At 57.5% G+C, this 22,863-nt stretch overlaps 1 protein-coding gene across 1 annotated transcript in view; it reads right to left on the bottom strand.

The window, feature by feature from the left end:
- Positions 1-22,857, bottom strand: part of LOC148133758 (uncharacterized) — a 74,285-nt gene extending 51,428 nt beyond the window's left edge. The window contains exons 1-3 of the mRNA XM_087985750.1: positions 22,831-22,857; positions 7,476-7,586; positions 2,892-3,041 (exon numbers count right to left, since the gene is read on the bottom strand). Coding sequence (XP_087841876.1) covers positions 2,892-3,041; positions 7,476-7,487 — 162 coding nt within the window. The 5' untranslated portion in view covers positions 7,488-7,586; positions 22,831-22,857. The remainder of the gene's footprint in view (positions 1-2,891; positions 3,042-7,475; positions 7,587-22,830) is intronic.
- Between the last annotated feature and the right edge of the window lie 6 nt (positions 22,858-22,863).

Genomic DNA, 22,863 nt, shown 5'->3' with positions numbered 1-22,863 from the left:
CTCCCTGAGAGAGAGAGAGGGGACTGAGAGACACCAGTCAGTGTACAGATATCTCCCTGAGAGAGAGAGGGGGGACTGAGAGACACCAGTCAGTGTACAGATATCTCCCTGAGAGAGAGAGGGGACTGAGAGACAGCAGTCAGTGTACAGATATCTCCCTGAGAGAGAGAGGGGGGACTGAGAGACACCAGTCAGTGTACAGATATCTCCCTGAGAGAGAGAGGGGGGACTGGGAGACACCAGTCAGTGTACAGATATCTCCCTGAGACAGAGAGGGGACTGAGAGACACCAGTCAGTGTACAGATATCTCCCTGAGAGAGAGGGGGGACTGAGAGACACCATTCAGTGTACAGATATCTCCCTGAGAGAGAGGGTACTGAGAGACACCAGTCAGTGTACAGATATCTCCCTGAGAGAGAGAGAGGGGACTGAGAGACACCAGTCAGTGTACAGATATCTCCCTGAGAGAGGGAGAGGGGACTGAGAGACACCAGTCAGTGTACAGATATCTCCCTGAGAGAGAGAGGGGACTGAGAGATACCAGTCAGTGTACAGATATCTCCCTGAGAGAGAGAGAGGGGACTGAGAGACACCAGTCAGTGCACAGATATCTCCCTGAGAAGGGGGAGAGGGGACTGAGAGACACCAGTCAGTGTACAGATATCTCCCTGAGAGAGAGAGGGGACTGAGAGACACCAGTCAGTGTACAGATATCACCCTGAGAGAGAGAGGGGGGGGACTGAGAGATACCAGTCAGTGTACAGATATCTCCCTGAGAGAGAGAGGGGACTGAGAGACACCAGTCAGTGTACAGATATCACCCTGAGAGAGAGAGGGGGGGGACTGAGAGATACCAGTCAGTGTACAGATATCTCCTGAGAGAGAGAGGGGACTGAGAGACACCAGTCAGTGTACAGATATCTCCCTGAGAGAGAGAGGGGACTGAGAGACACCAGTCAGTGTACAGATATCTCCCTGAGAGAGAGGGGACTGAGAGACACCAGACAGTGTACAGATATCTCCCTGAGAGAGAGAGAGGGGACTGAGAGACACCAGTCAGTGTACAGATATCTCCCTGAGAGAGAGAGAGGGGACTGAGAGACACCAGTCAGTGTACAGATATCTCCCTGAGAGAGAGAGAGGGGACTGAGAGTCACCAGTCAGTGTACAGATATCTCCCTGAGAGAGAGAGAGGGGACTGAGAGTCACCAGTCAGTGTACAGATATCTCCCTGAGAGAGAGAGAGGGGACTGAGAGACACCAGTCAGTGTACAGATAACTCCCTGAGAGAGAGAGAGGGGACTGAGAGTCACCAGTCAGTGTACAGATATCTCCCTGAGAGAGAGAGAGGGGACTGAGAGACACCAGTCAGTGTACAGATAACTCCCTGAGAGAGAGAGAGGGGACTGAGAGTCACCAGTCAGTGTACAGATATCTCCCTGAGAGAGAGGGGGCACTGAGAGACACCAGTCAGTGTACAGATATCTCCCTGAGAGAGAGGGGGGACTGAGAGACACCAGTCAGTGTACAGATATCTCCCTGAGAGAGAGGGGACTGAGAGACACCAGTCAGTGTACAGATATCTCCCTGAGAGAGAGGGCGGACTGAGAGACACCAGTCAGTGTACAGATATCTCCCTGAGAGAGAGAGGGGACTGAGAGACACCAGTCAGTGTACAGATACCTCCATGAGAGAGAGAGAGGGGACTGAGAGACACCAGTCAGTGTACAGATATCTCCCTGAGAGAGAGAGAGAGAGAGAGAGGGGACTGAGAGACACCAGTCAGTGTACAGATATCTCCCTGAGAGAGAGGGGACTGAGAGACACCAGTCAGTGTACAGATATCTCCCTGAGAGAGAGAGGGGACTGAGAGACACCAGTCAGTGTACAGATATCTCCCTGAGAGAGAGAGAGGGGACTGAGAGACACGAGTCAGTGTACAGATATCTCCCTGAGAGAGAGAGGGGACTGAGAGACACCAGTCAGTGTACAGATATCTCCCTGAGAGAGAGAGGGGACTGAGAGACACCAGTCAGTGTACAGATATCTCCCTGAGAGAGAGAGGGGACTGAGAGACACCAGTCAGTGTACAGATATCTCCCTGAGAGAGAGGGGGGACAGAGAGACACCAGTCAGTGTACAGATATCTCCCTGAGAGAGAGAGAGGGGACTGAGAGACACCAGTCAGTGTACAGATATCTCCCTGAGAGAGAGGGGACTGAGAGACACCAGTCAGTGTACAGATATCTCCCTGAGAGAGAGAGGGGACTGAGAGACACCAGTCAGTGTACAGATATCTCCCTGAGAGAGATGGGACTGAGAGACACCAGTCAGTGTACAGATATCTCCCTGAGAGAGAGAGAGGGGGGACTGAGAGACACCAGTCAGTGTACAGATATCTCCCTGAGAGAGAGAGAGAGGGGACAGAGAGACACCAGTCAGTGTACAGATATCTCCCTGAGAGAGAGAGGGGACTGAGAGACACCAGTCACTGTACAGATATCTCCCTGAGAGAGAGGGGGGACTGAGAGACACCAGTCAGTGTACAGATATCTCCCTGAGAGAGGGGGGACTGAGAGACACCAGTCAGTGTACAGATATCTCCCTGAGAGAGAGAGAGAGGACTGAGAGACACCAGTCAGTGTACAGATATCTCCCTGAGAGAGAGAGAGGGGGGACTGAGAGACACCAGTCAGTGTACAGATATCTCCCTGAGAGAGGGGGGACTGAGAGACACCAGTCAGTGTACAGATATCTCCCTGACAGAGAGAGGGGGGACTGAGAGACACCAGTCAGTGTACAGATATCTCCCTGAGAGAGAGAGAGGGGACTGAGAGACACCAGGCCGTGTACAGATACGAGTGAGAGGCCGAGTTTGAGCACTTCGTACCGTCCTGCTGAGTAATTCCTTGGCCACTGTGTCTTCCGTCTTTTTCAGGATGGCCTTCAGGAGCAGGGGGTATTTTGTGAGTCGTTGGTGCGGTTTCACCAACATGTCGTTCAGCCTCAGCCTGTTGCTCTGTTTGTGCGTCTCCGCCCACTGGAGAAAGCAGAGTTTCAGCTTCAAACGCGTCCTCAACCCTCAGGCCCTAGCCTCTCCCCTCACCCTCCCGGGACCGCGGAGCCTGAATCCTCTGGGCCGACTTTCTTCCGTCACCTTTCCCTGGCAACGGAGCCTAAATCTGCGGGCCCGAGCTGCGACCTGTAACCGTTCCCAGGTAATGGAGCCTAAATCTACAGGCCCGAGCTGCTACCTGTCACCTTTCCCAGGTAATGGAGCCTAAATCTACAGGCCCGAGCTGCTACCTGTAACCGTTCCCAGGTTATGGAGCCTAAATCTACAGGCCCGAGTCTCCCTTGTAACCTTTCCCAGGTAACTCAGCCTAAATCTACAGGCCCGAGTCTCCCTTGTAACCGTTCCCAGGTAACTCAGCCTAAACCTACAGGCCTGAGTCTCTCCTGTCACCTTTCCAGAGTAACTGAGTCTAAATCTACAGGCCTGAGTCTCCCTTGTAACCGTTCCCAGGTTACTGAGGCTAAATCTACAGGCCCGAGTCTCCCTTGTAACCGTTCCCAGGTTACTGAGGCTAAATCTACAGGCCCGAATCTCCCTTGTAACCTTTCCAGAGTAACTCAGCCTAAATCTACAGGCCCGAGCCGCTCCTGTAACCTTTCTGCAGTAACTGAGCCTACATCTACAGGCCCGAGTCTCCCCGTCACCTTTCCTTGGTAATGGAGCCTAAATCTACAGGCCTGAGTCTCTCCTACAACCTTTCCGGGGTATCGGGCTCTAAATCTACAGACCCGAGTCTCTTCTGTAACCTTCCCAGGGTGACAGAGCTTAAATCTACAGGCCCAAATTTTCTATCTCATTTCCCTAGGAACTCTGAGCCTCAAATATATAGGCCTCCTGTAAACCTCCCTCCCCCGCCCCAGCATTACTGAGCATAAGTCTACATCTCGACTCTCCCCCAGTCACCTCCCTATGCTAAATCTTCAGGCCCGAGATTCTGTTGTAAGCTCCCTGGCGTCGCCGAGCCTAAATCCACAGGCCAGAATTTCTCCCGTCACCTCCTGAGGTTCATTGAGCCTAAATCCACAGGCCCGTATTTCTCCCATCTCCTCCTAAGGGTCATTGAGCCTAAATTCACAGGCCCAAATTTCTCCTGTCACCTCCTGAGGGCAGCTAAACCTAAATCCACAGGCCTGAATTTCTCTCTCACCTCCCGAGCGTCATTGTGCCTAAATCCACAGGCCTGAATTATTCCTGTCACCTCCTGAGGGTCACTGAGCCTAATTCCACAGGCCTGAATTTCTCCTCTCACCTCCTGAGGGTCACTGAGCCTAATTCTACAGGCCTGAATTTCTCCCCTCACCTCCTGAGGGTCACTGAGCCTAAATCTACAGGCCTGAATTTCACCTGATACCTCCTGAGGGTCACTGAGCCTAACTCAGCAGGCTTGAATTTCCCCTCTCACCTTCTGCGGGTCACTGAGCCTAATTCTACAGGCCTGAATTTCTCCTGTTACCTCCTGAGAGTCACTGAGCCTAATTCAACAGGCCTGAATTTCTCCTCTCACCTCCTGAGGGTCACTGAGCCTAATTCTACAGGCCTGAATTTCTCCTCTCACCTCCTGAGGGTCACTAAGCCTAATTCCACTGGCCTGAATTTCCCCTCTCACCTCCTGCGGGTCACTGAACCTAATTCTACAGGCCTGAATTTCTCCTCTCACCTCCTGAGGGTCACTGAGCCTAATTCTACAGGCCTGAATTTTTTCTCCTCTCACCTCCTGAGAGTCACTGAGCCTAATTCTACAGGCCTGAATTTCTCCTGTTACCTCCTGAGAGTCACTGAGCCTAATTCCACAGGCCTGAATTTCTCCTCTCACCTCCTGAGGGTCACTGAGCCTAAATCCACAGGCCTGAATTTCTCCTCTCACCTCCTGCGGGTCACTGAGCCTAATTCCACAGGCCTGAATTTCTCCTCTCACGTCCTGCGGGTCACTGAGCCTAATTCCACAGGCCTGAATTTCTCCTCTCATGTCCTGCGGGTCACGGAGCCTAATTCTACAGGCCTGAATTTCTCCTCTCACCTCCTGAGGGTCACTGAGCCTAATTCTACAGGCCTGAATTTCTCCTCTCACCTCCTGAGGGTCACTGAGCCTAATTCTACAGGCCTGAATTTTTTCTCCTCTCACCTCCTGAGGGTCACTGAGCCTAATTCTACAGGCCTGAATTTTTTCTCCTCTCACCTCCTGAGGGTCACTGAGCCTAATTCTACAGGCCTGAATTTCTCCTGTTACCTCCTGAGGATCACTGAGCCTAATTCCACAGGCCTGAATTTCTCCTCTCACCTCCTGAGGGTCACTGAGCCTAAATCCACAGGCCTGAATTTCTTCTCTCACCTCCTGCGGGTCACTGAGCCTAATTCCACAGGCCTGAATTTCTCCTCTCACCTCCTGCGGGTCACTGAGCCTAATTCCACAGGCCTGAATGTTTTCTCCTCTCACCTCCTGAGGATCACTGAGCCTAATTCTACAGGCCTGAATTTCTCCTCTCACCTCCTGAGGGTCACTGAGCCTAATTCTACAGGCCTGAATTTCTCCTCTCACCTCCTGAGGATCACTGAGCCTAATTCTACAGGCTTGAATTTCTCCTCTCACTTCCTGAAGGTCACTGAGCCTAAATCTACAGGCCTGAATTTCTCCTCTCACCTCCTGAGGGTCACTGAGCCTAATTCTACAGGCCTGAATTTCTCCTCTCACCTCCTGAGGGTCACTGAGCCTAATTCTACAGGCCTGAATTTTTTCTCCTCTCACCACCTGAGGGTCGCTGAGCCTAATTCTACAGGCCTGAATTTTTTCTCCTCTCACCTCCTGAGGGTCACTGAGCCTAATTCTACAGGCCTGAATTTCTCCTCTCACCTCCTGAGGGTCACTGAGCCTAATTCTACAGGCCTGAATTTCTCCTCTCACCTCCTGAGGGTCAATGAGCCTAAATCTACAGGCCTGAATTTCTCCTCTCACCTCCTGAGGGTCAATAAGCCTAATTCTACAGGCCTGAATTTCTCCTCTCACCTCCTGAGGGTCAATAAGCCTAATTCTACAGGCCTGAATTTCTCCTCTCACCTCCTGAGGATCACGGAGCCTAATTCTACAGGCCTGAATTTCTCCTCTCACCTCCTGAGTGTCACTGAGCCTAATTCTACAGGCCTGAATTTCTCCTCTCACCTCCTGAGGGTCAATGAGCCTAAATCTACAGGCCTGAATTTCTCCTCTCACCTCCTAAGGATCACGGAGCCTAATTCTACAGGCCTGAATTTCTCCTCTCACCTCCTGAGTGTCACTGAGCCTAATTCTACAGGCCTGAATTTCTCCTCTCACCTCCTGCGGGTCACTGAGCCGAATTCCACAGGCCTGAATTTCTCCTCTCACCTCCTGAGGATCACTGAGCCTAATTCTACAGGCCTGAATTTCTCCTGTTACCTCCTGAGGGTCACTGAGCCTAACTCAGCAGGCTTGAATTTCCCCTCTCACCTTCTGCGGGTCACTGAGCCTAAATCTACAGGCCTGAATTTCTCCCCTCACCTCCTGAGGGTCACTGAGCCTAATTCTACAGGCCTGAATTTCTCCCCTCACCTCCTGAGGATCACTGAGCCTAATTCTGCAGGCCTGAATTTCTCCTGTTACCTCCTGAGGGTCACTGAGCCTAACTCAGCAGGCCTGAATTTCCCCTCTCAACTCCTGCGGGTCACTGAGCCTGATTCTACAGGCCTGAATTTCTCCTCTCACCTCCTGAGCGTCAGTGTGCCTAAATCCACAGGCCTGAATTTTTCCTCTCACCTCCTGCGGGTCACTGAGCCTAATTCCACAGGCCTGAATTTCTCCTCTCACCTCCTGAGTGTCACTGAGCCTAATTCTACAGGCCTGAATTTCTCCTCTCACCTCCTGAGGATCACTGAGCCTAATTCTACAGGCCTGAATTTCTCCCCTCACCTCCTGAGGGTCACTGAGCCTAATTCTACAGGCCTGAATTTCTCCCCTCACCTCCTGAGGGTCACTGAGCCCAAATCTACAGGCCTGAATTTCTCCCCTCACCTCCTGAGAGTCACTGAGCCTAAATCTACAGGCCTGAATTTCTACTCTCACCTCCTGAGGATCACTGAGCCTAATTCTACAGGCCTGAATTTCTCCTGTTACCTCCTGAGGGTCACTGAGCCGAAATCTACAGGCCTGAATTTCTCCCCTCACCTCCTGAGGGTCACGGAGCCTAATTCTACAGGCCTGAATTTCTCCCCTCACCTCCTGAGGGTCACTGAGCCTAAATCTACAGGCCTGAATTTCTCCCCTCACCTCCTGAGAGTCACTGAGCCTAAATCTACAGGCCTGAATTTCTCCCCTCACCTCCTGAGGGTCACTGAGCCTAATTCCACAGGCCCTGTAGTCGAAATGGCGGCCTCGCAAGACGCTCCTACCTTGACGTACATGGCGAAGAGTTTGTTGTTCTGTTGAGTGCTGTGCGCGTAGCGGAGGCAGTGTCCCTCGGACAGGCAGTAGTTGAGGTATGAGTGGAAGCGTTCCGGGAACTGGGAAGGGTGAGGGGTAATGGAGGAGGAGGTGGGGGAGGAGGGAGATGAAACGACAGCGTTAGGCTCGGCCTTGCACCCTCCACCTTCTCGCTCGGCCTACCCCCTCCGTCAACCCTCCCCTCCCTTCCCCCACACTCCGTCTCCCCCTCGACCCCTCCACCCCCTCCCTGTCTCTGTAACCCCCCTACAACCCCTCCCTGTCTCTGTAACCCCCCTCCACCCCCTCCCTGTCTCTGTAACCCCCCTACACCCCCTCCCTATCTCTGTAACCCCCTACACCCCCTCCCTGTCTCTGTAACCCCCCTACACTCCCTCCCTGTCTCTGTAACCCCCTACACCCCCCTCCCTATCTCTGTAACCCCCTACACCCCCTCCCTATCTCTGTAACCCCCTACACCCCCCTCCCTATCTCTGTAACCCCCTACACCCCCTCCCTGTCTCTGTAACCCCCTACACCCCCTCCCTGTCTCTGTAACCCCCTACACCCCCTCCCTGTCTCTGTAACCCCCTACACCCCCTCCCTATCTCTGTAACCCCCTACACCCCCTCCCTATCCCTGTAACCCCCCTACACCCCCTCCCTGTCTCTGTAACCCCCTACACCCCCTCCCTGTCTCTGTAACCCCCTACACCCCCTCCCTGTCTCTGTAACCCCCCTACACCCCCTCCCTATCTCTGTAACCCCCTACACCCCCTCCCTGTCTCTGTAACCCCCTCCACCCCCTCCCTGTCTCTGTAACCCCCTACACCCCCTCCCTGTCTCTGTAACCCCCTACACCCCCTCCCTATCTCTGTAACCCCCCTACACCCCCTCCCTGTCTCTGTAACCCCCTACACCCCCTCCCTATCTCTGTAAACCCCCTACACCCCCTCCCTGTCTCTGTAACCCCCTACACCCCCTCCCTGTCTCTGTAACCCCCCTACACCCCCTCCCTGTCTCTGTAACCCCCTACACCCCCTCCCTGTCTCTGTAACCCCCCTACACCCCCTCCCTGTCTCTGTAACCCCCTACACCCCCTCCCAATCTCTGTAACCCCCTACACCCCCTCCCTGTCTCTGTAAACCCCCTACACCCCCTCCCTATCTCTGTAACCCCCTACACCCCCTCCCTGTCTCTGTAACCCCCCTACACCCCCTCCCTATCTCTGTAACCCCCCTACACCCCCTCCCTGTCTCTGTAACCCCCTACACCCCCTCCCAATCTCTGTAACCCCCTACACCCCCTCCCTATCTCTGTAACCCCCTACACCCCCTCCCTGTCTCTGTAACCCCCCTACACCCCCTCCCTATCACTGTAACCCCCTTACACCCCCTCCCTGTCTCTGTAACCCCCTACACCCCCTCCCTATCTCTGTAACCCCCTACACCCCCTCCCTATCTCTGTAACCCCCTACACCCCCTCCCTGTCTCTGTAACCCCCCTACACCCCCTCCCTATCACTGTAACCCCCCTACACCCCCTCCCTGTCTCTGTAACCCCCTACACCCCCTCCCTATCTCTGTAACCCCCTACACCCCCCTCCCTATCTCTGTAACCCCCTACACCCCCTCCCTGTCTCTGTAACCCCCCTACACCCCCTCCCTATCTCTGTAACCCCCTACACCCCCTCCCTATCTCTGTAACCCCCTACACCCCCTCCCTATCTCTGTAACCCCCTACACCCCCTCCCTATCACTGTAACCCCCCTACACCCCCTCCCTGTCTCTGTAACCCCCCTACACCCCCTCCCTATCACTGTAACCCCCCTACACCCCCTCCCTGTCTCTGTAACCCCCTACACCCCCTCCCTATCTCTATAACCCCCTACACCCCCTCCCTATCTCTGTAACCCCCTACACCCCCTCCCTATCTCTATAACCCCCTACACCCCCTCCCTGTCTCTGTAACCCCCCTACACCCCCTCCCTATCTCTATAACCCCCTACACCCCCTCCCTGTCTCTGTAACCCCCTACACCCCCTCCCTGTCTCTGTAACCCCCTACACCCCCTCCCTATCTCTGTAAACCCCTACACCCCCTCCCAATCTCTGTAACCCCCTACACCCCCTCCCTGTCTCTGTAACCCCCTACACCCCCTCCCTATCTCTGTAACCCCCTACACCCCCTCCCTGTCTCTGTAACCCCCTACACCCCCTCCCTATCTCTATAACCCCCTACACCCCCTCCCTGTCTCTGTAACCCCCTACACCCCCTCCCTATCTCTGTAACCCCCTACACCCCCTCCCTATCTCTGTAACCCCCTACACCCCCTCCCTATCTCTATAACCCCCTACACCCTCTCCCTGTCTCTGTAACCCCCTACACCCCCTCCCTGTCTCTGTAACCCCCTACACCCCCTCCCTATCTCTGTAATCCCCCTACACCCCCTCCCTGTCTCTGTAACCCCCCTACACCCCCTCCCTGTCTCTGTAACCCCCCTACACCCCCTCACTGTCTCTGTAACCCCCCTACACCCCCTCCCTATCTCTGTAACCCCCCTACACCCCCTCACTGTCTCTGTAACCCCCAACACCCCCTCCCTGTCTCTGTAACCCCCTACACCCCCTCCCTATCTCTGTAACCCCCTACACCCCCTCCCTATCTCTATAACCCCCTACACCCTCTCCCTGTCTCTGTAACCCCCTACACCCCCTCCCAATCTCTGTAACCCCCTACACCCCCTCCCTGTCTCTGTAACCCCCTACACCCCCTCCCTATCTCTGTAACCCCCTACACCCCCTCCCTGTCTCTGTAACCCCCTACACCCCCTCCCTATCTCTATAACCCCCTACACCCCCTCCCTGTCTCTGTAACCCCCTACACCCCCTCCCTGTCACTGTAACCCCCCTACACCCCCTCCCTGTCTCTATAACCCCCTACACCCCCTCCCTGTCTCTGTAACCCCCTACACCCCCTCCCTGTCTCTGTAACCCCCTACACCCCCTCCCTATCTCTATAACCCCCTACACCCTCTCCCTGTCTCTGTAACCCCCTACACCCTCTCCCTGTCTCTATAACCCCCTACAACCCCTCCCTGTCTCTGTAACCCCCCTACACCCCCTCCCTGTCTCTATAACCCCCTACACCCCCTCCCTGTCTCTGTAACCCCCTACACCCCCTCCCTGTCTCTGTAACCCCCCTACACCCCCTCCCTGTCTCTATAACCCCCTACACCCCCTCCCTGTCTCTGTAACCCCCTACACCCCCTCCCTATCTCTGTAACCCCCTACACCACCTCCCTATCTCTGTAACCCCCCTACACCCCCTCCCTATCTCTGTAACCCCTCGACACCCCCTCCCTGTCTCTGTAACCCCCTACACCCCCTCCCTATCTCTGTAACCCCCCTCCATCCCCTCCATGTCTCTGTAACCCCCTACACCCCCTCCCTGTCTCTGTAACCCCCTACACCCCCTCCCTGTCTCTATGACCCCCTGCACCCCCTCCCTATCTCTGTAACCCCCTATACCCCCTCCCTGTCTCTGTAACCCCCTACACCCTCTCCCTGTCTCTATGACCCCACTACAACCCCTCCCTGTCTCTGTAACCCCCTACACCCCCTCCCTGTCTCTGTAACCCCCTACACCCCCTCCCTGTCTCTGTACCCTCCCCACACCCCCTCCCTATCTCTGTAACCCTCTACACCCCCTTCCTATCTCTGTAACCCCCTACACCCCCTCCCTGTCTCTGTAACCCCCCTGCATCCCCTCCCTGTCTCTGTAACCCCCTACACCCCCTCCCTGTCTCTGTAACCCCCTACATCCCCTCCCTATCTCTGTAACCCTCTACACCCCCTTCCTATCTCTGTAACCCCCTACACCCACTCCCTGTCTCTGTAACCCCCTACACCCCCTCCCTATCTCTGTAACCCTCTACACCCCCGCCCTATCTCTGTAACCCCCCTACACCCCCTCCCTATCTCTGTAACCCTCTACACCCCCTCCCTATCTCTGTAACCCCCTACACCCACTCCCTGTCTCTGTAACCCCCCTACACCCGCTCCCTATCTCTGTAACCCCCCCTACAGCCCCTCCCTGTCTCTGTAACCCCCTACAATCCCTCCCTATCTCTGTAACCCCCCTACACCCCCTCCCTATTTCTATAACCCCCTACACCCCCTCCCTATCTCTGTAACCCCCTACACCCCCTCCCTGTCTCTGTAACCCCCTACACCCCCTCCCTGTCTCTGTAACCCCCTACACCCCCTCCCTATCTCTGTAACCACCTACACCCCCTCCCTGTCTCTGTAACCCCCTACACCACCTCCCTGTCTCTGTAACCCCCCTACACCCCCTCCCTATCTCTGTAACCCCCTACACCCCTTCCCTATCTCTGTAACCCCCCTACACCCCCTCCCTGTCTCTGTAACCCCCTACACCCCCTCCCTGTCTCTGTAACCCCCCTACACCCCCTCCCTATCTCTGTAACCCCCTACACCCCCTCCCTGTCTCTGTAACCCCCCTACACCCCCTCCCTATCTCTGTAACCCCCCTACACCCCCTCCCTATCTCTGTAACCCCCCTACACCCCCTCCCTATCTCTGTAACTCCCTACACCCCCTCCCTGTCTGTGTAACACCCTACAACCCCTCCCTATCTCTGTAACCCCCTACACCCCCTCTCTGTCTCTGTAACCCCCTACACCTCCTCCCTGTCTCTGTAACCCCCCTACACCCCCCTCCCTATCTCTGTAACCCCCTACACCCCCTCCCTGTCTCTGTAACCCCCTACACCCCCTCCCTGTCTCTGTAACCCACTACACCCCCTCCCTGTCTCTGTAACCCCCTACACCCTCTCCCTATCTCTGTAACCCCCCTACACCCCCTTCCCTATCTCTGTAACCCCCTACACCCCCTCCCTATCTCTGTAACCCCCCTACACCCCCTCCCTATCTCTGTAACCCCCTACACCCCCTCCCTGTCTCTGTAACCCCCTACACCCCCTCCCTATCTCTGTAACCCCCCTACACCCCCCTCCCTGTCTCTGTAACCCCCCTACACTCCCTCCCTATCTCTGTAACCCCCCTACACCCCCCTCCCTATCTCTGTAACCCCCTACAGCCCCTCCCTGTTTCTGTAACCCCCCTACACCCCCCTCCCTATCTCTGTAACCCCCTATAGCCCCTCCCTGTTTCTGTAACCCCCCTAAACCCCCTCCCTATCTCTGTAACCCCCCCACACCCCCTCCCTATCTCTGTAACCCCCCTACACCCCCTCCCTATCTCTGTAACCCCCCTACACCCCCTCCCTGTCACTGTAACACCCCACACCCCCTCCCTATCTCTGTAACCCCCTACACCCCCTCCCTGTCTCTGTAACCCCCTACACCCCCTCCCTGTCTCTGTAACCCCCTACACCCCCTCCCTATCTCTGTAACCCCCTACACCCCCTCCCTGTCCCTGTAACCCCCTACACCCCCTCCCTGTCGCTGTAACCCCCCTACACCCCCTCCCTATCTCTGTAACCCCCTACACCCCCTCCGTGTCTCTGTAACCCCCTACACCCCCTCCCTATCTCTGTAACCCCCCTACACCCCCTCCCTATCTCTGTAACCCCCTACACCCTCTCCCTGTCTCTGTAACCCCCTACACCCCCTCCGTGTCTCTGTAACCCCCTACACCCCCTCCCTATCTCTGTAACCCCCAACACCCCCCTCCCTGTCTCTGTAACCCCCTACACCCCCTCCCTGTCTCTGTAACCCCCTACACCCCCTCCCTATCTCTGTAACCCCCTACACCCTCTCCCTGTCTCTGTAACCCCCTACACCCCCTCCCTGTCTCTGTAACCCCCTACACCCCCTCCCTATCTCTGTAACCCCCCTACACCCCCTCCCTATCTCTGTAACCCCCTACACCCCCTCCTTGTCTCTGTAACCCCCTACACCCCCTCCCTATCTCTGTAACCCCCTACACCCCCTCCCTATCTCTGTAACCCCCTACACCCCCTCCCTATCTCTGTAACCCCCCTACACCCCCTCCCTATCTCTGTAACCCCCTACACCCTCTCCCTGTCTCTGTAACCCCCTACACCCCCTCCCTGTCTCTGTAACCCCCTACACCCCCTCCCTATCTCTGTAACCCCCCTACACCCCCTCCCTATCTCTGTAACCCCCTACACCCTCTCCCTGTCTCTGTAACCCCCCTACACCCCCTCCCTATCTCTGTAACCCCCCTACACCCCCTCCCTATCTCTGTAACCCCCACACCCTCTCCCTGTCTCTGTAACCCCCTACACCCCCTCCCTCTCTCTGTAACCCCCTACACCCCCTCCCTATCTCTGTAACCCCCCTACACCCCCTCCCTGTCTCTGTAACCCCCCCTAGACCCCCTCCCTGTCTCTGTAACCCCCTACACCCTCTCCCTGTCTCTGTAACCCCCTACACCCCCTCCCTATCTCTGTAACCCCCCTACACCCCCTCCCTATCTCTGTAACCCACTACACCCCCTCCCTGTCTCTGTAACCCCCCTACACCCCCTCCCTATCTCTGTAACCCCCTACACCCTCTCCCTGTCTCTGTAACCCCCTACACCCTCTCCCTGTCACTGTAACCCCCCTACACCCTCTCCCTGTCTCTGTAACCCCCCTACACCCCCTCACTGTCTCTGTAACCCCCTACACGCCCTCCCTGTCTCTGTAACCCCCTACACCCCCTCCCTGTCTCTGTAACCCCCTACATCCCCTCCCTGTCTCTGTAACCCCCCTACACCCCCTCCCTATCTCTGTAACCCCCTACACCCCCCTCCCTGTCTCTGTAACCCCCTACACCCCCTCCCTATCTCTGTAACCCCCTACACCCCCTCCCTGTCTCTGTAACCCCCTACACACCCTCACTGTCTCTGTAACCCCCTACACCCCCTCCCTATCTCTGTAACCCCCCTACACCCCCTCCCTGTCTCTGTAACCCCCTACACCCCCTCCCTATCTCTGTAACCCCCCTACACCCCCTCCCTATCTCTGTAACCCCCCCAACACCCCCTCCCTATCTCTGTAACCCCCTACACCCCCTCCCTATCTCTGTAACCCCCTACACCCCCCTCCCTGTCTCTGTAACCCCCTACACCCCCTCCCTATCTCTGTAACCCCCCTACATCCCCTCCCTATCTCTGTAACACCCCTACACACCCTCCCTGTCTCTGTCACCCCCTACACCCCCTCCCTGTCTCTGTAACCCCCTACACCCCCTCCCTGTCTCTGTAACCCCCTACAGCCCCTCCCTGTCTGTGTAACCCCCTACACCCCCTCCCTGTCTCTGTAACCCCCTACACCCCCTCCCTATCTCTGTAACCCCCTACACCCCCTCCCTGTCTCTGTAACCCCCTACACCCCCTCCCTATCACTGTAACCCCCTACACCCCCTCCCTGTCTCTGTAACACCCCTACACCCCCTCCCTATCACTGTAACCCCCTACACCCCATCTCTTTCTCTGTAACCCCCTGCACCCCCTCCCTATCTCTGTAATTCCCTACACCCCCTCCCTGTCTCTGTAACCCCCCTACACCCCCTCCCTATCACTGTAACCCCCTACACCCCCTCTCTGTCTCTGTAACCCCCTACACCCCCTCCCTATCTCTGTAACCCCCTACACCCCCTCCCTATCACTGTAACCCCCAACACCCCCTCCCTGTCTCTGTAACACCCCTACACCCCCTCCCTATCTCTGTAACCCCCCTACACCCTCCCTGTCTCTGTAACCCCCAACACCCCCTCCCTATCTCTGTAACCCCCCTACACCCTCCCTATCTCTGTAACCCCCTACACCCCCTCCCTATCTCTGTAAACCCCCTACACCCTCCCTATCTCTGTAACCCCCTACACCCCCTCCCTATCTCTGTAACCCCCTACACCCCCTCCCTGTCTCTGTAACCCCCTACACCCCCTCCCTGTCTCTGTAACCCCCTACACCCCCTCCCTGTCTCTGTAACCCCCTACACCCCCTCCCTATCACTGTAACCCCCTACACCCCCTCCCTGTCTCTGTAACCCCCTACACCCCCTCCCTATCTCTGTAACCCCCTACACCCCCCCGTCTCTGTAACCCCCCTACACCCCCTCCCTATCTCTGTAACCCCCTACACCCCCTCCCTATCTCTGTAACCCCCTACACCCCCTCCCTATCTCTGTAACCCCCTACACCCCCTCCCTGTCTCTGTAACCCCCTACACCCCCTCCCTATCTCTGTAACCCCCTACACCCCCTCCGTGTCTCTGTAACCCCCTACACCCCCTCCCTGTCTCTGTAACCCCCTACACCCCCTCCCTATCTCTGTAACCCCCCTACACCCCCTCCCTATCTCTGTAACCCCCTACACCCCCTCCCTATCTCTGTAACCCCCTACACCCCCTCCCTGTCTCTGTAACACCCCTACACCCCCTCCCTATCTCTGTAACCCCCCTACACCCCCTCCCTATCTCTGTAACCCCCCTACACCCTCCCTATCTCTGTAACCCCCTACACCCCCTCCCTATCTCTGTAACCCCCTACACCCCCTCCCTGTCTCTGTAACCCCCTACACCCCCTCCCTGTCTCTGTAACCCCCTACACCCCCTCCCTGTCTCTGTAACCCCCTACACCCCCTCCCTATCACTGTAACCCCCCTACACCCCCTCCCTATCTCTGTAACACCCCTACACCCCCTCCCTATCTCTGTAACCCCCCTACACCCCCTCCCTATCTCTGTAACCCCCCTACACCCTCCCTATCTCTGTAACCCCCTACACCCCCTCCCTATCTCTGTAACCCCCTACACCCCCTCCCTGTCTCTGTAACCCCCTACACCCCCTCCCTGTCTGTGTAACCCCCTACACCCCCTCCCTGTCTCTGTAACCCCCTACACCCCCTCCCTATCACTGTAACCCCCCTACACCCCCTCCCTATCTCTGTAACCCCCTACACCCCCCCGTCTCTGTAACCCCCCTACACCCCCTCCCTATCTCTGTAACCCCCTACACCCCCTCCCTATCTCTGTAACCCCCTACACCCCCTCCCTGTCTCTGTAACCCCCTACACCCCCTCCCTATCTCTGTAACCCCCCCACACCCCCTCCCTATCTCTGTAACCCCCCTACACCCCCTCCCTATCTCTGTAACCCCCTACACCCACTCCCTGTTTCTGTAACCCCCCTACACCCGCTCCCTATCTCTGTAACCCCCCTACACCCCCTCCCTGTCTCTGTAACCCCCTACAATCCCTCCCTATCTCTGTAACCCCCCTACACCCCCTCCCTATTTCTATAACCCCCTACACCCCCTCCCTATCTCTGTAACCCCCTACACCCCCTCCCTGTCTCTGTAACCCCCTACACCCCCTCCCTATCTCTGTAACCACCTACACCCCCTCCCTGTCTCTGTAACCCCCTACACCACCTCCCTGTCTCTGTAACCCCCCTACACCCCCTCCCTATCTCTGTAACCCCCTACACCCCTTCCCTATCTCTGTAACCCCCCTACACCCCCTCCCTGTCTCTGTAACCCCCTACACCCCCTCCCTGTCTCTGTAACCCCCCTACACCCCCTCCCTATCTCTGTAACCCCCTACACCCCCTCCCTGTCTCTGTAACCCCCTACACCCCCTCCCTGTCTCTGTAACCCCCCTACACCCCCTCCCTATCTCTGTAACCCCCCTACACCCCCTCCCTATCTCTGTAACCCCCTACACCCCCTCTCTGTCTCTGTAACCCCCTACACCTCCTCCCTGTCTCTGTAACCCCCCTACACCCCCCTCCCTATCTCTGTAACCCCCTACACCCCCTCCCTGTCTCTGTAACCCCCTACACCCCCTCCCTGTCTCTGTAACCCACTACACCCCCTCCCTGTCTCTGTAACCCCCTACACCCCCTCCCTATCTCTGTAACCCCCCTACACCCCCTTCCCTATCTCTGTAACCCCCTACACCCCCTCCCTATCTCTGTAACCCCCCTACACCCCCTCCCTATCTCTGTAACCCCCTACACCCCCTCCCTGTCTCTGTAACCCCCTACACCCCCTCCCTATCTCTGTAACCCCCCTACACCCCCCTCCCTGTCTCTGTAACCCCCCTACACTCCCTCCCTATCTCTGTAACCCCCCTACACCCCCCTCCCTATCTCTGTAACCCCCTACAGCCCCTCCCTGTTTCTGTAACCCCCCTACACCCCCCTCCCTATCTCTGTAACCCCCTATAGCCCCTCCCTGTTTCTGTAACCCCCCTAAACCCCCTCCCTATCTCTGTAACCCCTCCACACCCCCTCCCTATCTCTGTAACCCCCCTACACCCCCTCCCTATCTCTGTAACCCCCCTACACCCCCTCCCTGTCTCTGTAACACCCCACACCCCCTCCCTATCTCTGTAACCCCCTACACCCCCTCCCTGTCTCTGTAACCCCCTACACCCTCTCCCTGTCTCTGTAACCCCCTACACCCCCTCCCTGTCTCTGTAACCCCCTACACCCCCTCCCTGTCGCTGTAACCCCCCTACACCCCCTCCCTATCTCTGTAACCCCCTACACCCCCTCCGTGTCTCTGTAACCCCCTACACCCCCTCCCTATCTCTGTAACCCCGCTACACCCCCTCCCTATCTCTGTAACCCCCTACACCCTCTCCCTGTCTCTGTAACCCCCTACACCCCCTCCGTGTCTCTGTAACCCCCCTACACCCCCCTCCCTATCTCTGTAACCCCCAACACCCCCCTCCCTGTCTCTGTAACCCCCTACACCCCCTCCCTGTCTCTGTAACCCCCTACACCCCCCTCCCTATCTCTGTAACCCCCTACAACCCTCTCCCTGTCTCTGTAACCCCCTACACCCCCTCCCTGTCTCTGTAACCCCCTACACCCCCCTCCCTATCTCTGTAACCCCCCTACACACCCCCTCCCTATCTCTGTAACCCCCTACACCCCCTCCTTGTCTCTGTAACCCCCTACACCCCCTCCCTAATCTCTGTAACCCCCCTACACCCCCTCCCTATCTCTGTAACCCCCTACACCCCCCTCCCTATCTCTGTAACCCCCCTACACCCCCTCCCTATCTCTGTAACCCCCTACACCCTCTCCCTGTCTCTGTAACCCACCTACACCCCCTCCCTGTCTCTGTAACCCCCCTACACCCCCTCCCTATCTCTGTAACCCCCCCTACACCCCCTCCCTATCTCTGTAACCCCCTACACCCTCTCCCTGTCTCTGTAACCCCCCTACACCCCCTCCCTATCTCTGTAACCCCCCCTACACCCCCTCCCCTATCTCTGTAACCCCCACACCCTCTCCCTGTCTCTGTAACCCCCTACACCCCCTCCCTCTCTCTGTAACCCCCTACACCCCCCTCCCTATCTCTGTAACCCCCCTACACCCCCTCCCTGTCTCTGTAACCCCCCCTAGACCCCCTCCCTGTCTCTGTAACCCCCTACACCCTCTCCCTGTCTCTGTAACCCCCTACACCCCCCTCCCTATCTCTGTAACCCCCCCTACACCCCCTCCCTATCTCTGTAACCCACTACACCCCCCTCCCTGTCTCTGTAACCCCCCTACACCCCCTCCCTATCTCTGTAACCCCCTACACCCTCTCCCTGTCTCTGTAACCCCCCTACACCCTCTCCCTGTCACTGTAACCCCCCTACACCCTCTCCCTGTCTCTGTAACCCCCCTACACCCCCCTCACTGTCTCTGTAACCCCCCTACACGCCCTCCCTGTCTCTGTAACCCCCTACACCCCCTCCCTGTCTCTGTAACCCCCTACACCCCCTCCCTGTCTCTGTAACCCCCCCTACACCCCCTCCCTATCTCTGTAACCCCCCTACACCCCCCTCCCTGTCTCTGTAACCCCCTACACCCCCCTCCCTGTCTCTGTAACCCCCCTACACACCCTCACTGTCTCTGTAACCCCCTACACCCCCTCCCTATCTCTGTAACCCCCCTACACCCCCTCCCTATCTCTGTAACCCCCCCCAACACCCCCTCCCTATCTCTGTAACCCCCCTACACCCCCTCCCTATCTCTGTAACCCCCTACAACCCCCCTCCCTGTCTCTGTAACCCCCTACACCCCCTCCCTATCTCTGTAACCCCCCTACATCCCCTCCCTATCTCTGTAACACCCCTACACACCCTCCCTGTCTCTGTCACCCCCTACACCCCCTCCCTGTCTCTGTAACCCCCTACACCCCCTCCCTGTCTCTGTAACCCCCTACAGCCCCTCCCTGTCTGTGTAACCCCCTACACCCCCCTCCCTGTCTCTGTAACCCCCTACACCCCCTCCCTATCTCTGTAACCCCCTACACCCCCTCCCTGTCTCTGTAACCCCCTACACCCCCTCCCTATCACTGTAACCCCCTACACTCCCTCCCTGTCTCTGTAACACCCCTACACCCCCTCCCTATCACTGTAACCCCCTACACCCCATCTCTTTCTCTGTAACCCCCTGCACCCCCTCCCTATCTCTGTAATTCCCTACACCCCCTCCCTGTCTCTGTAACCCCCCTACACCCCCTCCCTATCACTGTAACCCCCTACACCCCCTCTCTGTCTCTGTAACCCCCTACACCCCCTCCCTATCTCTGTAACCCCCTACACCCCCCTCCCTATCACTGTAACCCCCAACACCCCCTCCCTGTCTCTGTAACACCCCTACACCCCCCTCCCTATCTCTGTAACCCCCCTACACCCTCCCTGTCTCTGTAACCCCCAACACCCCCTCCCTATCTCTGTAACCCCCCTACACCCTCCCTATCTCTGTAACCCCCTACACCCCCTCCCTATCTCTATAACCCCCTACACCCCCTCCCTATCTCTGTAACCCCCCTACACCCTCCCTATCTCTGTAACCCCCTACACCCCCCTCCCTATCTCTGTAACCCCCCTACACCCCCTCCCTGTCTCTGTAACCCCCTACACCCCCCGCCCTGTCTCTGTAACCCACTACACCCCCTCCCTGTCTCTGTAACCCCCTACACCCCCTCCCTGTCTCTGTAACCCCCCTACACCCCCTCCCTATCACTGTAACCCCCCCTACACCCCCTCCCTATCTCTGTAACCCCCTACACCCCCCCCGTCTCTGTAACCCCCTACACCCCCTCCCTATCTCTGTAACCCCCTACACCCCCCTCCCTATCTCTGTAACCCCCTACACCCCCTCCCTGTCTCTGTAACCCCCTACACCCCCTCCCTATCTCTGTAACCCCCTACACCCCCTCCGTGTCTCTGTAACCCCCTACACCCCCCTCCCTGTCTCTGTAACCCCCTACACCCCCCTCCCTATCTCTGTAACCCCCCTACACCCCCTCCCTATCTCTGTAACCCCCTACACCCCCTCCCTATCTCTGTAACCCCCTACACCCCCTCCCTGTCTCTGTAACACCCCTACACCCCCTCCCTATCTCTGTAACCCCCCTACACCCCCTCCCTATCTCTGTAACCCCCCTACACCCTCCCTATCTCTGTAACCCCCTACACCCCCCTCCCTATCTCTGTAACCCCCCCCTACACCCCCTCCCTGTCTCTGTAAACCCCCTACACCCCCTCCCTGTCTCTGTAACCCCCTACACCCCCTCCCTGTCTCTGTAACCCCCTACACCCCCTCCCTATCACTGTAACCCCCCTACACCCCCTCCCTATCTCTGTAACCCCCTACACCCCCTCCCTATCTCTGTAACACCCCTACACCCCCCTCCCTATCTCTGTAACCCCCCTACACCCCCTCCCTATCTCTGTAACCCCCCTACACCCTCCCTATCTCTGTAACCCCCTACACCCCCTCCCTATCTCTGTAACCCCCTACACCCCCTCCCTGTCTCTGTAACCCCCTACACCCCCTCCCTGTCTGTGTAACCCCCTACACCCCCTCCCTGTCTCTGTAACCCCCTACACCCCCTCCCTATCACTGTAACCCCCCCTACACCCCCTCCCTATCTCTGTAACCCCCTACACCCCCTCCCTATCACTGTAACCCCCTACACCCCCTCCCTATCTCTGTAACCCCCTACACCCCCTCCCTGTCTCTGTAACCCCCTACAACCCCCTCCCTATCTCTGTAACCCCCCCACACCCCCTCCCTATCTCTGTAACCCCCCTACACCCCCTCCCTATCTCTGTAACCCCCTACACCCCCTCCCTATCTCTGTAACCCCCCTACACCCCCTCCCTATCTCTGTAACCCCCCTACATTCCCTCCCTGTCTCTGTAACCCCCCTACACCCCCTCCCTGTCTCTGTAACCCCCTACAACCCCTCCCTGTCTCTGTAACCCCCCTACACCCCCTCCCTATCTCTGTAACCCCCTACACCCCCCCGTCTCTGTAACCCCCCTACACCCCCCTCCCTATCTCTGTAACCCCCTACACCCCCTCCCTATCTCTGTAACCCCCTACACCCCCTCCCTATCTCTGTAACCCCCTACACCCCCTCCCTGTCTCTGTAACCCCCTACACCCCCCTCCCTATCTCTGTAACCCCCCCACACCCCCTCCCTATCTCTGTAACCCCCCCTACACCCCCTCCCTATCTCTGTAACCCCCTACACCCCCTCCCTATCTCTGTAACCCCCTACACCCCCTCCCTGTCTCTGTAACCCCCCTACACCCCCTCCCTGTCTCTGTAACCCCCCTACACCCCCTCCCTATCTCTGTAACCCCCCTACACCCCCTCCCTATCTCTGTAACCCCCCTACACCCCCTCCCTGTCTCTGTAACCCCCCTACATTCCCTCCCTGTCTCTGTAACCCCCCTACACCCCCTCCCTGTCTCTGTAACCCCCCTATCCCTGTAACCCCCTACACCCCCCTCCCTATCTCTGTAACCCCCTACACCCCCCTCCCTATCTCTGTAACCCCCTACACCCCCCTCCCTATCTCTGTAACCCCCCTACACCCCCTCCCTGTCTCTGTAACCCCCCCTACATTCCCTCCCTGTCTCTGTAACCCCCCTACACCCCCTCCCTGTCTCTGTAACCCCCCTATCTCTGTAACCCCCTACACCCCCTCCCTGTCTCTGTAACCCCCTACACCCCCCTCCCTGTCTCTGTAACCCCCCTACACCCCCTCCCTGTCTCTGTAACCCCCCTACACCCCCCTCCCTGTCTCTGTAACCCCCCTACACCCCCTCCCTGTCTCTGTAACCCGCCCTACACCCCCTCCCTATCTCTGTAACCCCCTACACCCCCTCCCTGTCTCTGTAACCCCCTACACCCCCTCCCTGTCTCTGTAACCCCCTACACCCCCCTCCCTATCTCTGTAACCCCCCTACACCCCCTCCCCTGTCTCTGTAACCCCCGTGGGGAGGGGGGTATGGGGAGAGGTGTGTGGGATCTTACCGTGCGCAGTCCCTCGCAGAGGGGTGTGGGGTC

Source organism: Chiloscyllium plagiosum, unplaced genomic scaffold (assembly GCF_037043375.1).
Source record: "Chiloscyllium plagiosum isolate Xiang-an unplaced genomic scaffold, Cpla_swu_hap1 HiC_scaffold_216, whole genome shotgun sequence".
Lineage (NCBI taxonomy): Eukaryota > Metazoa > Chordata > Chondrichthyes > Orectolobiformes > Hemiscylliidae > Chiloscyllium > Chiloscyllium plagiosum.
This window is presented reverse-complemented; position numbering and strand designations above follow the sequence as displayed.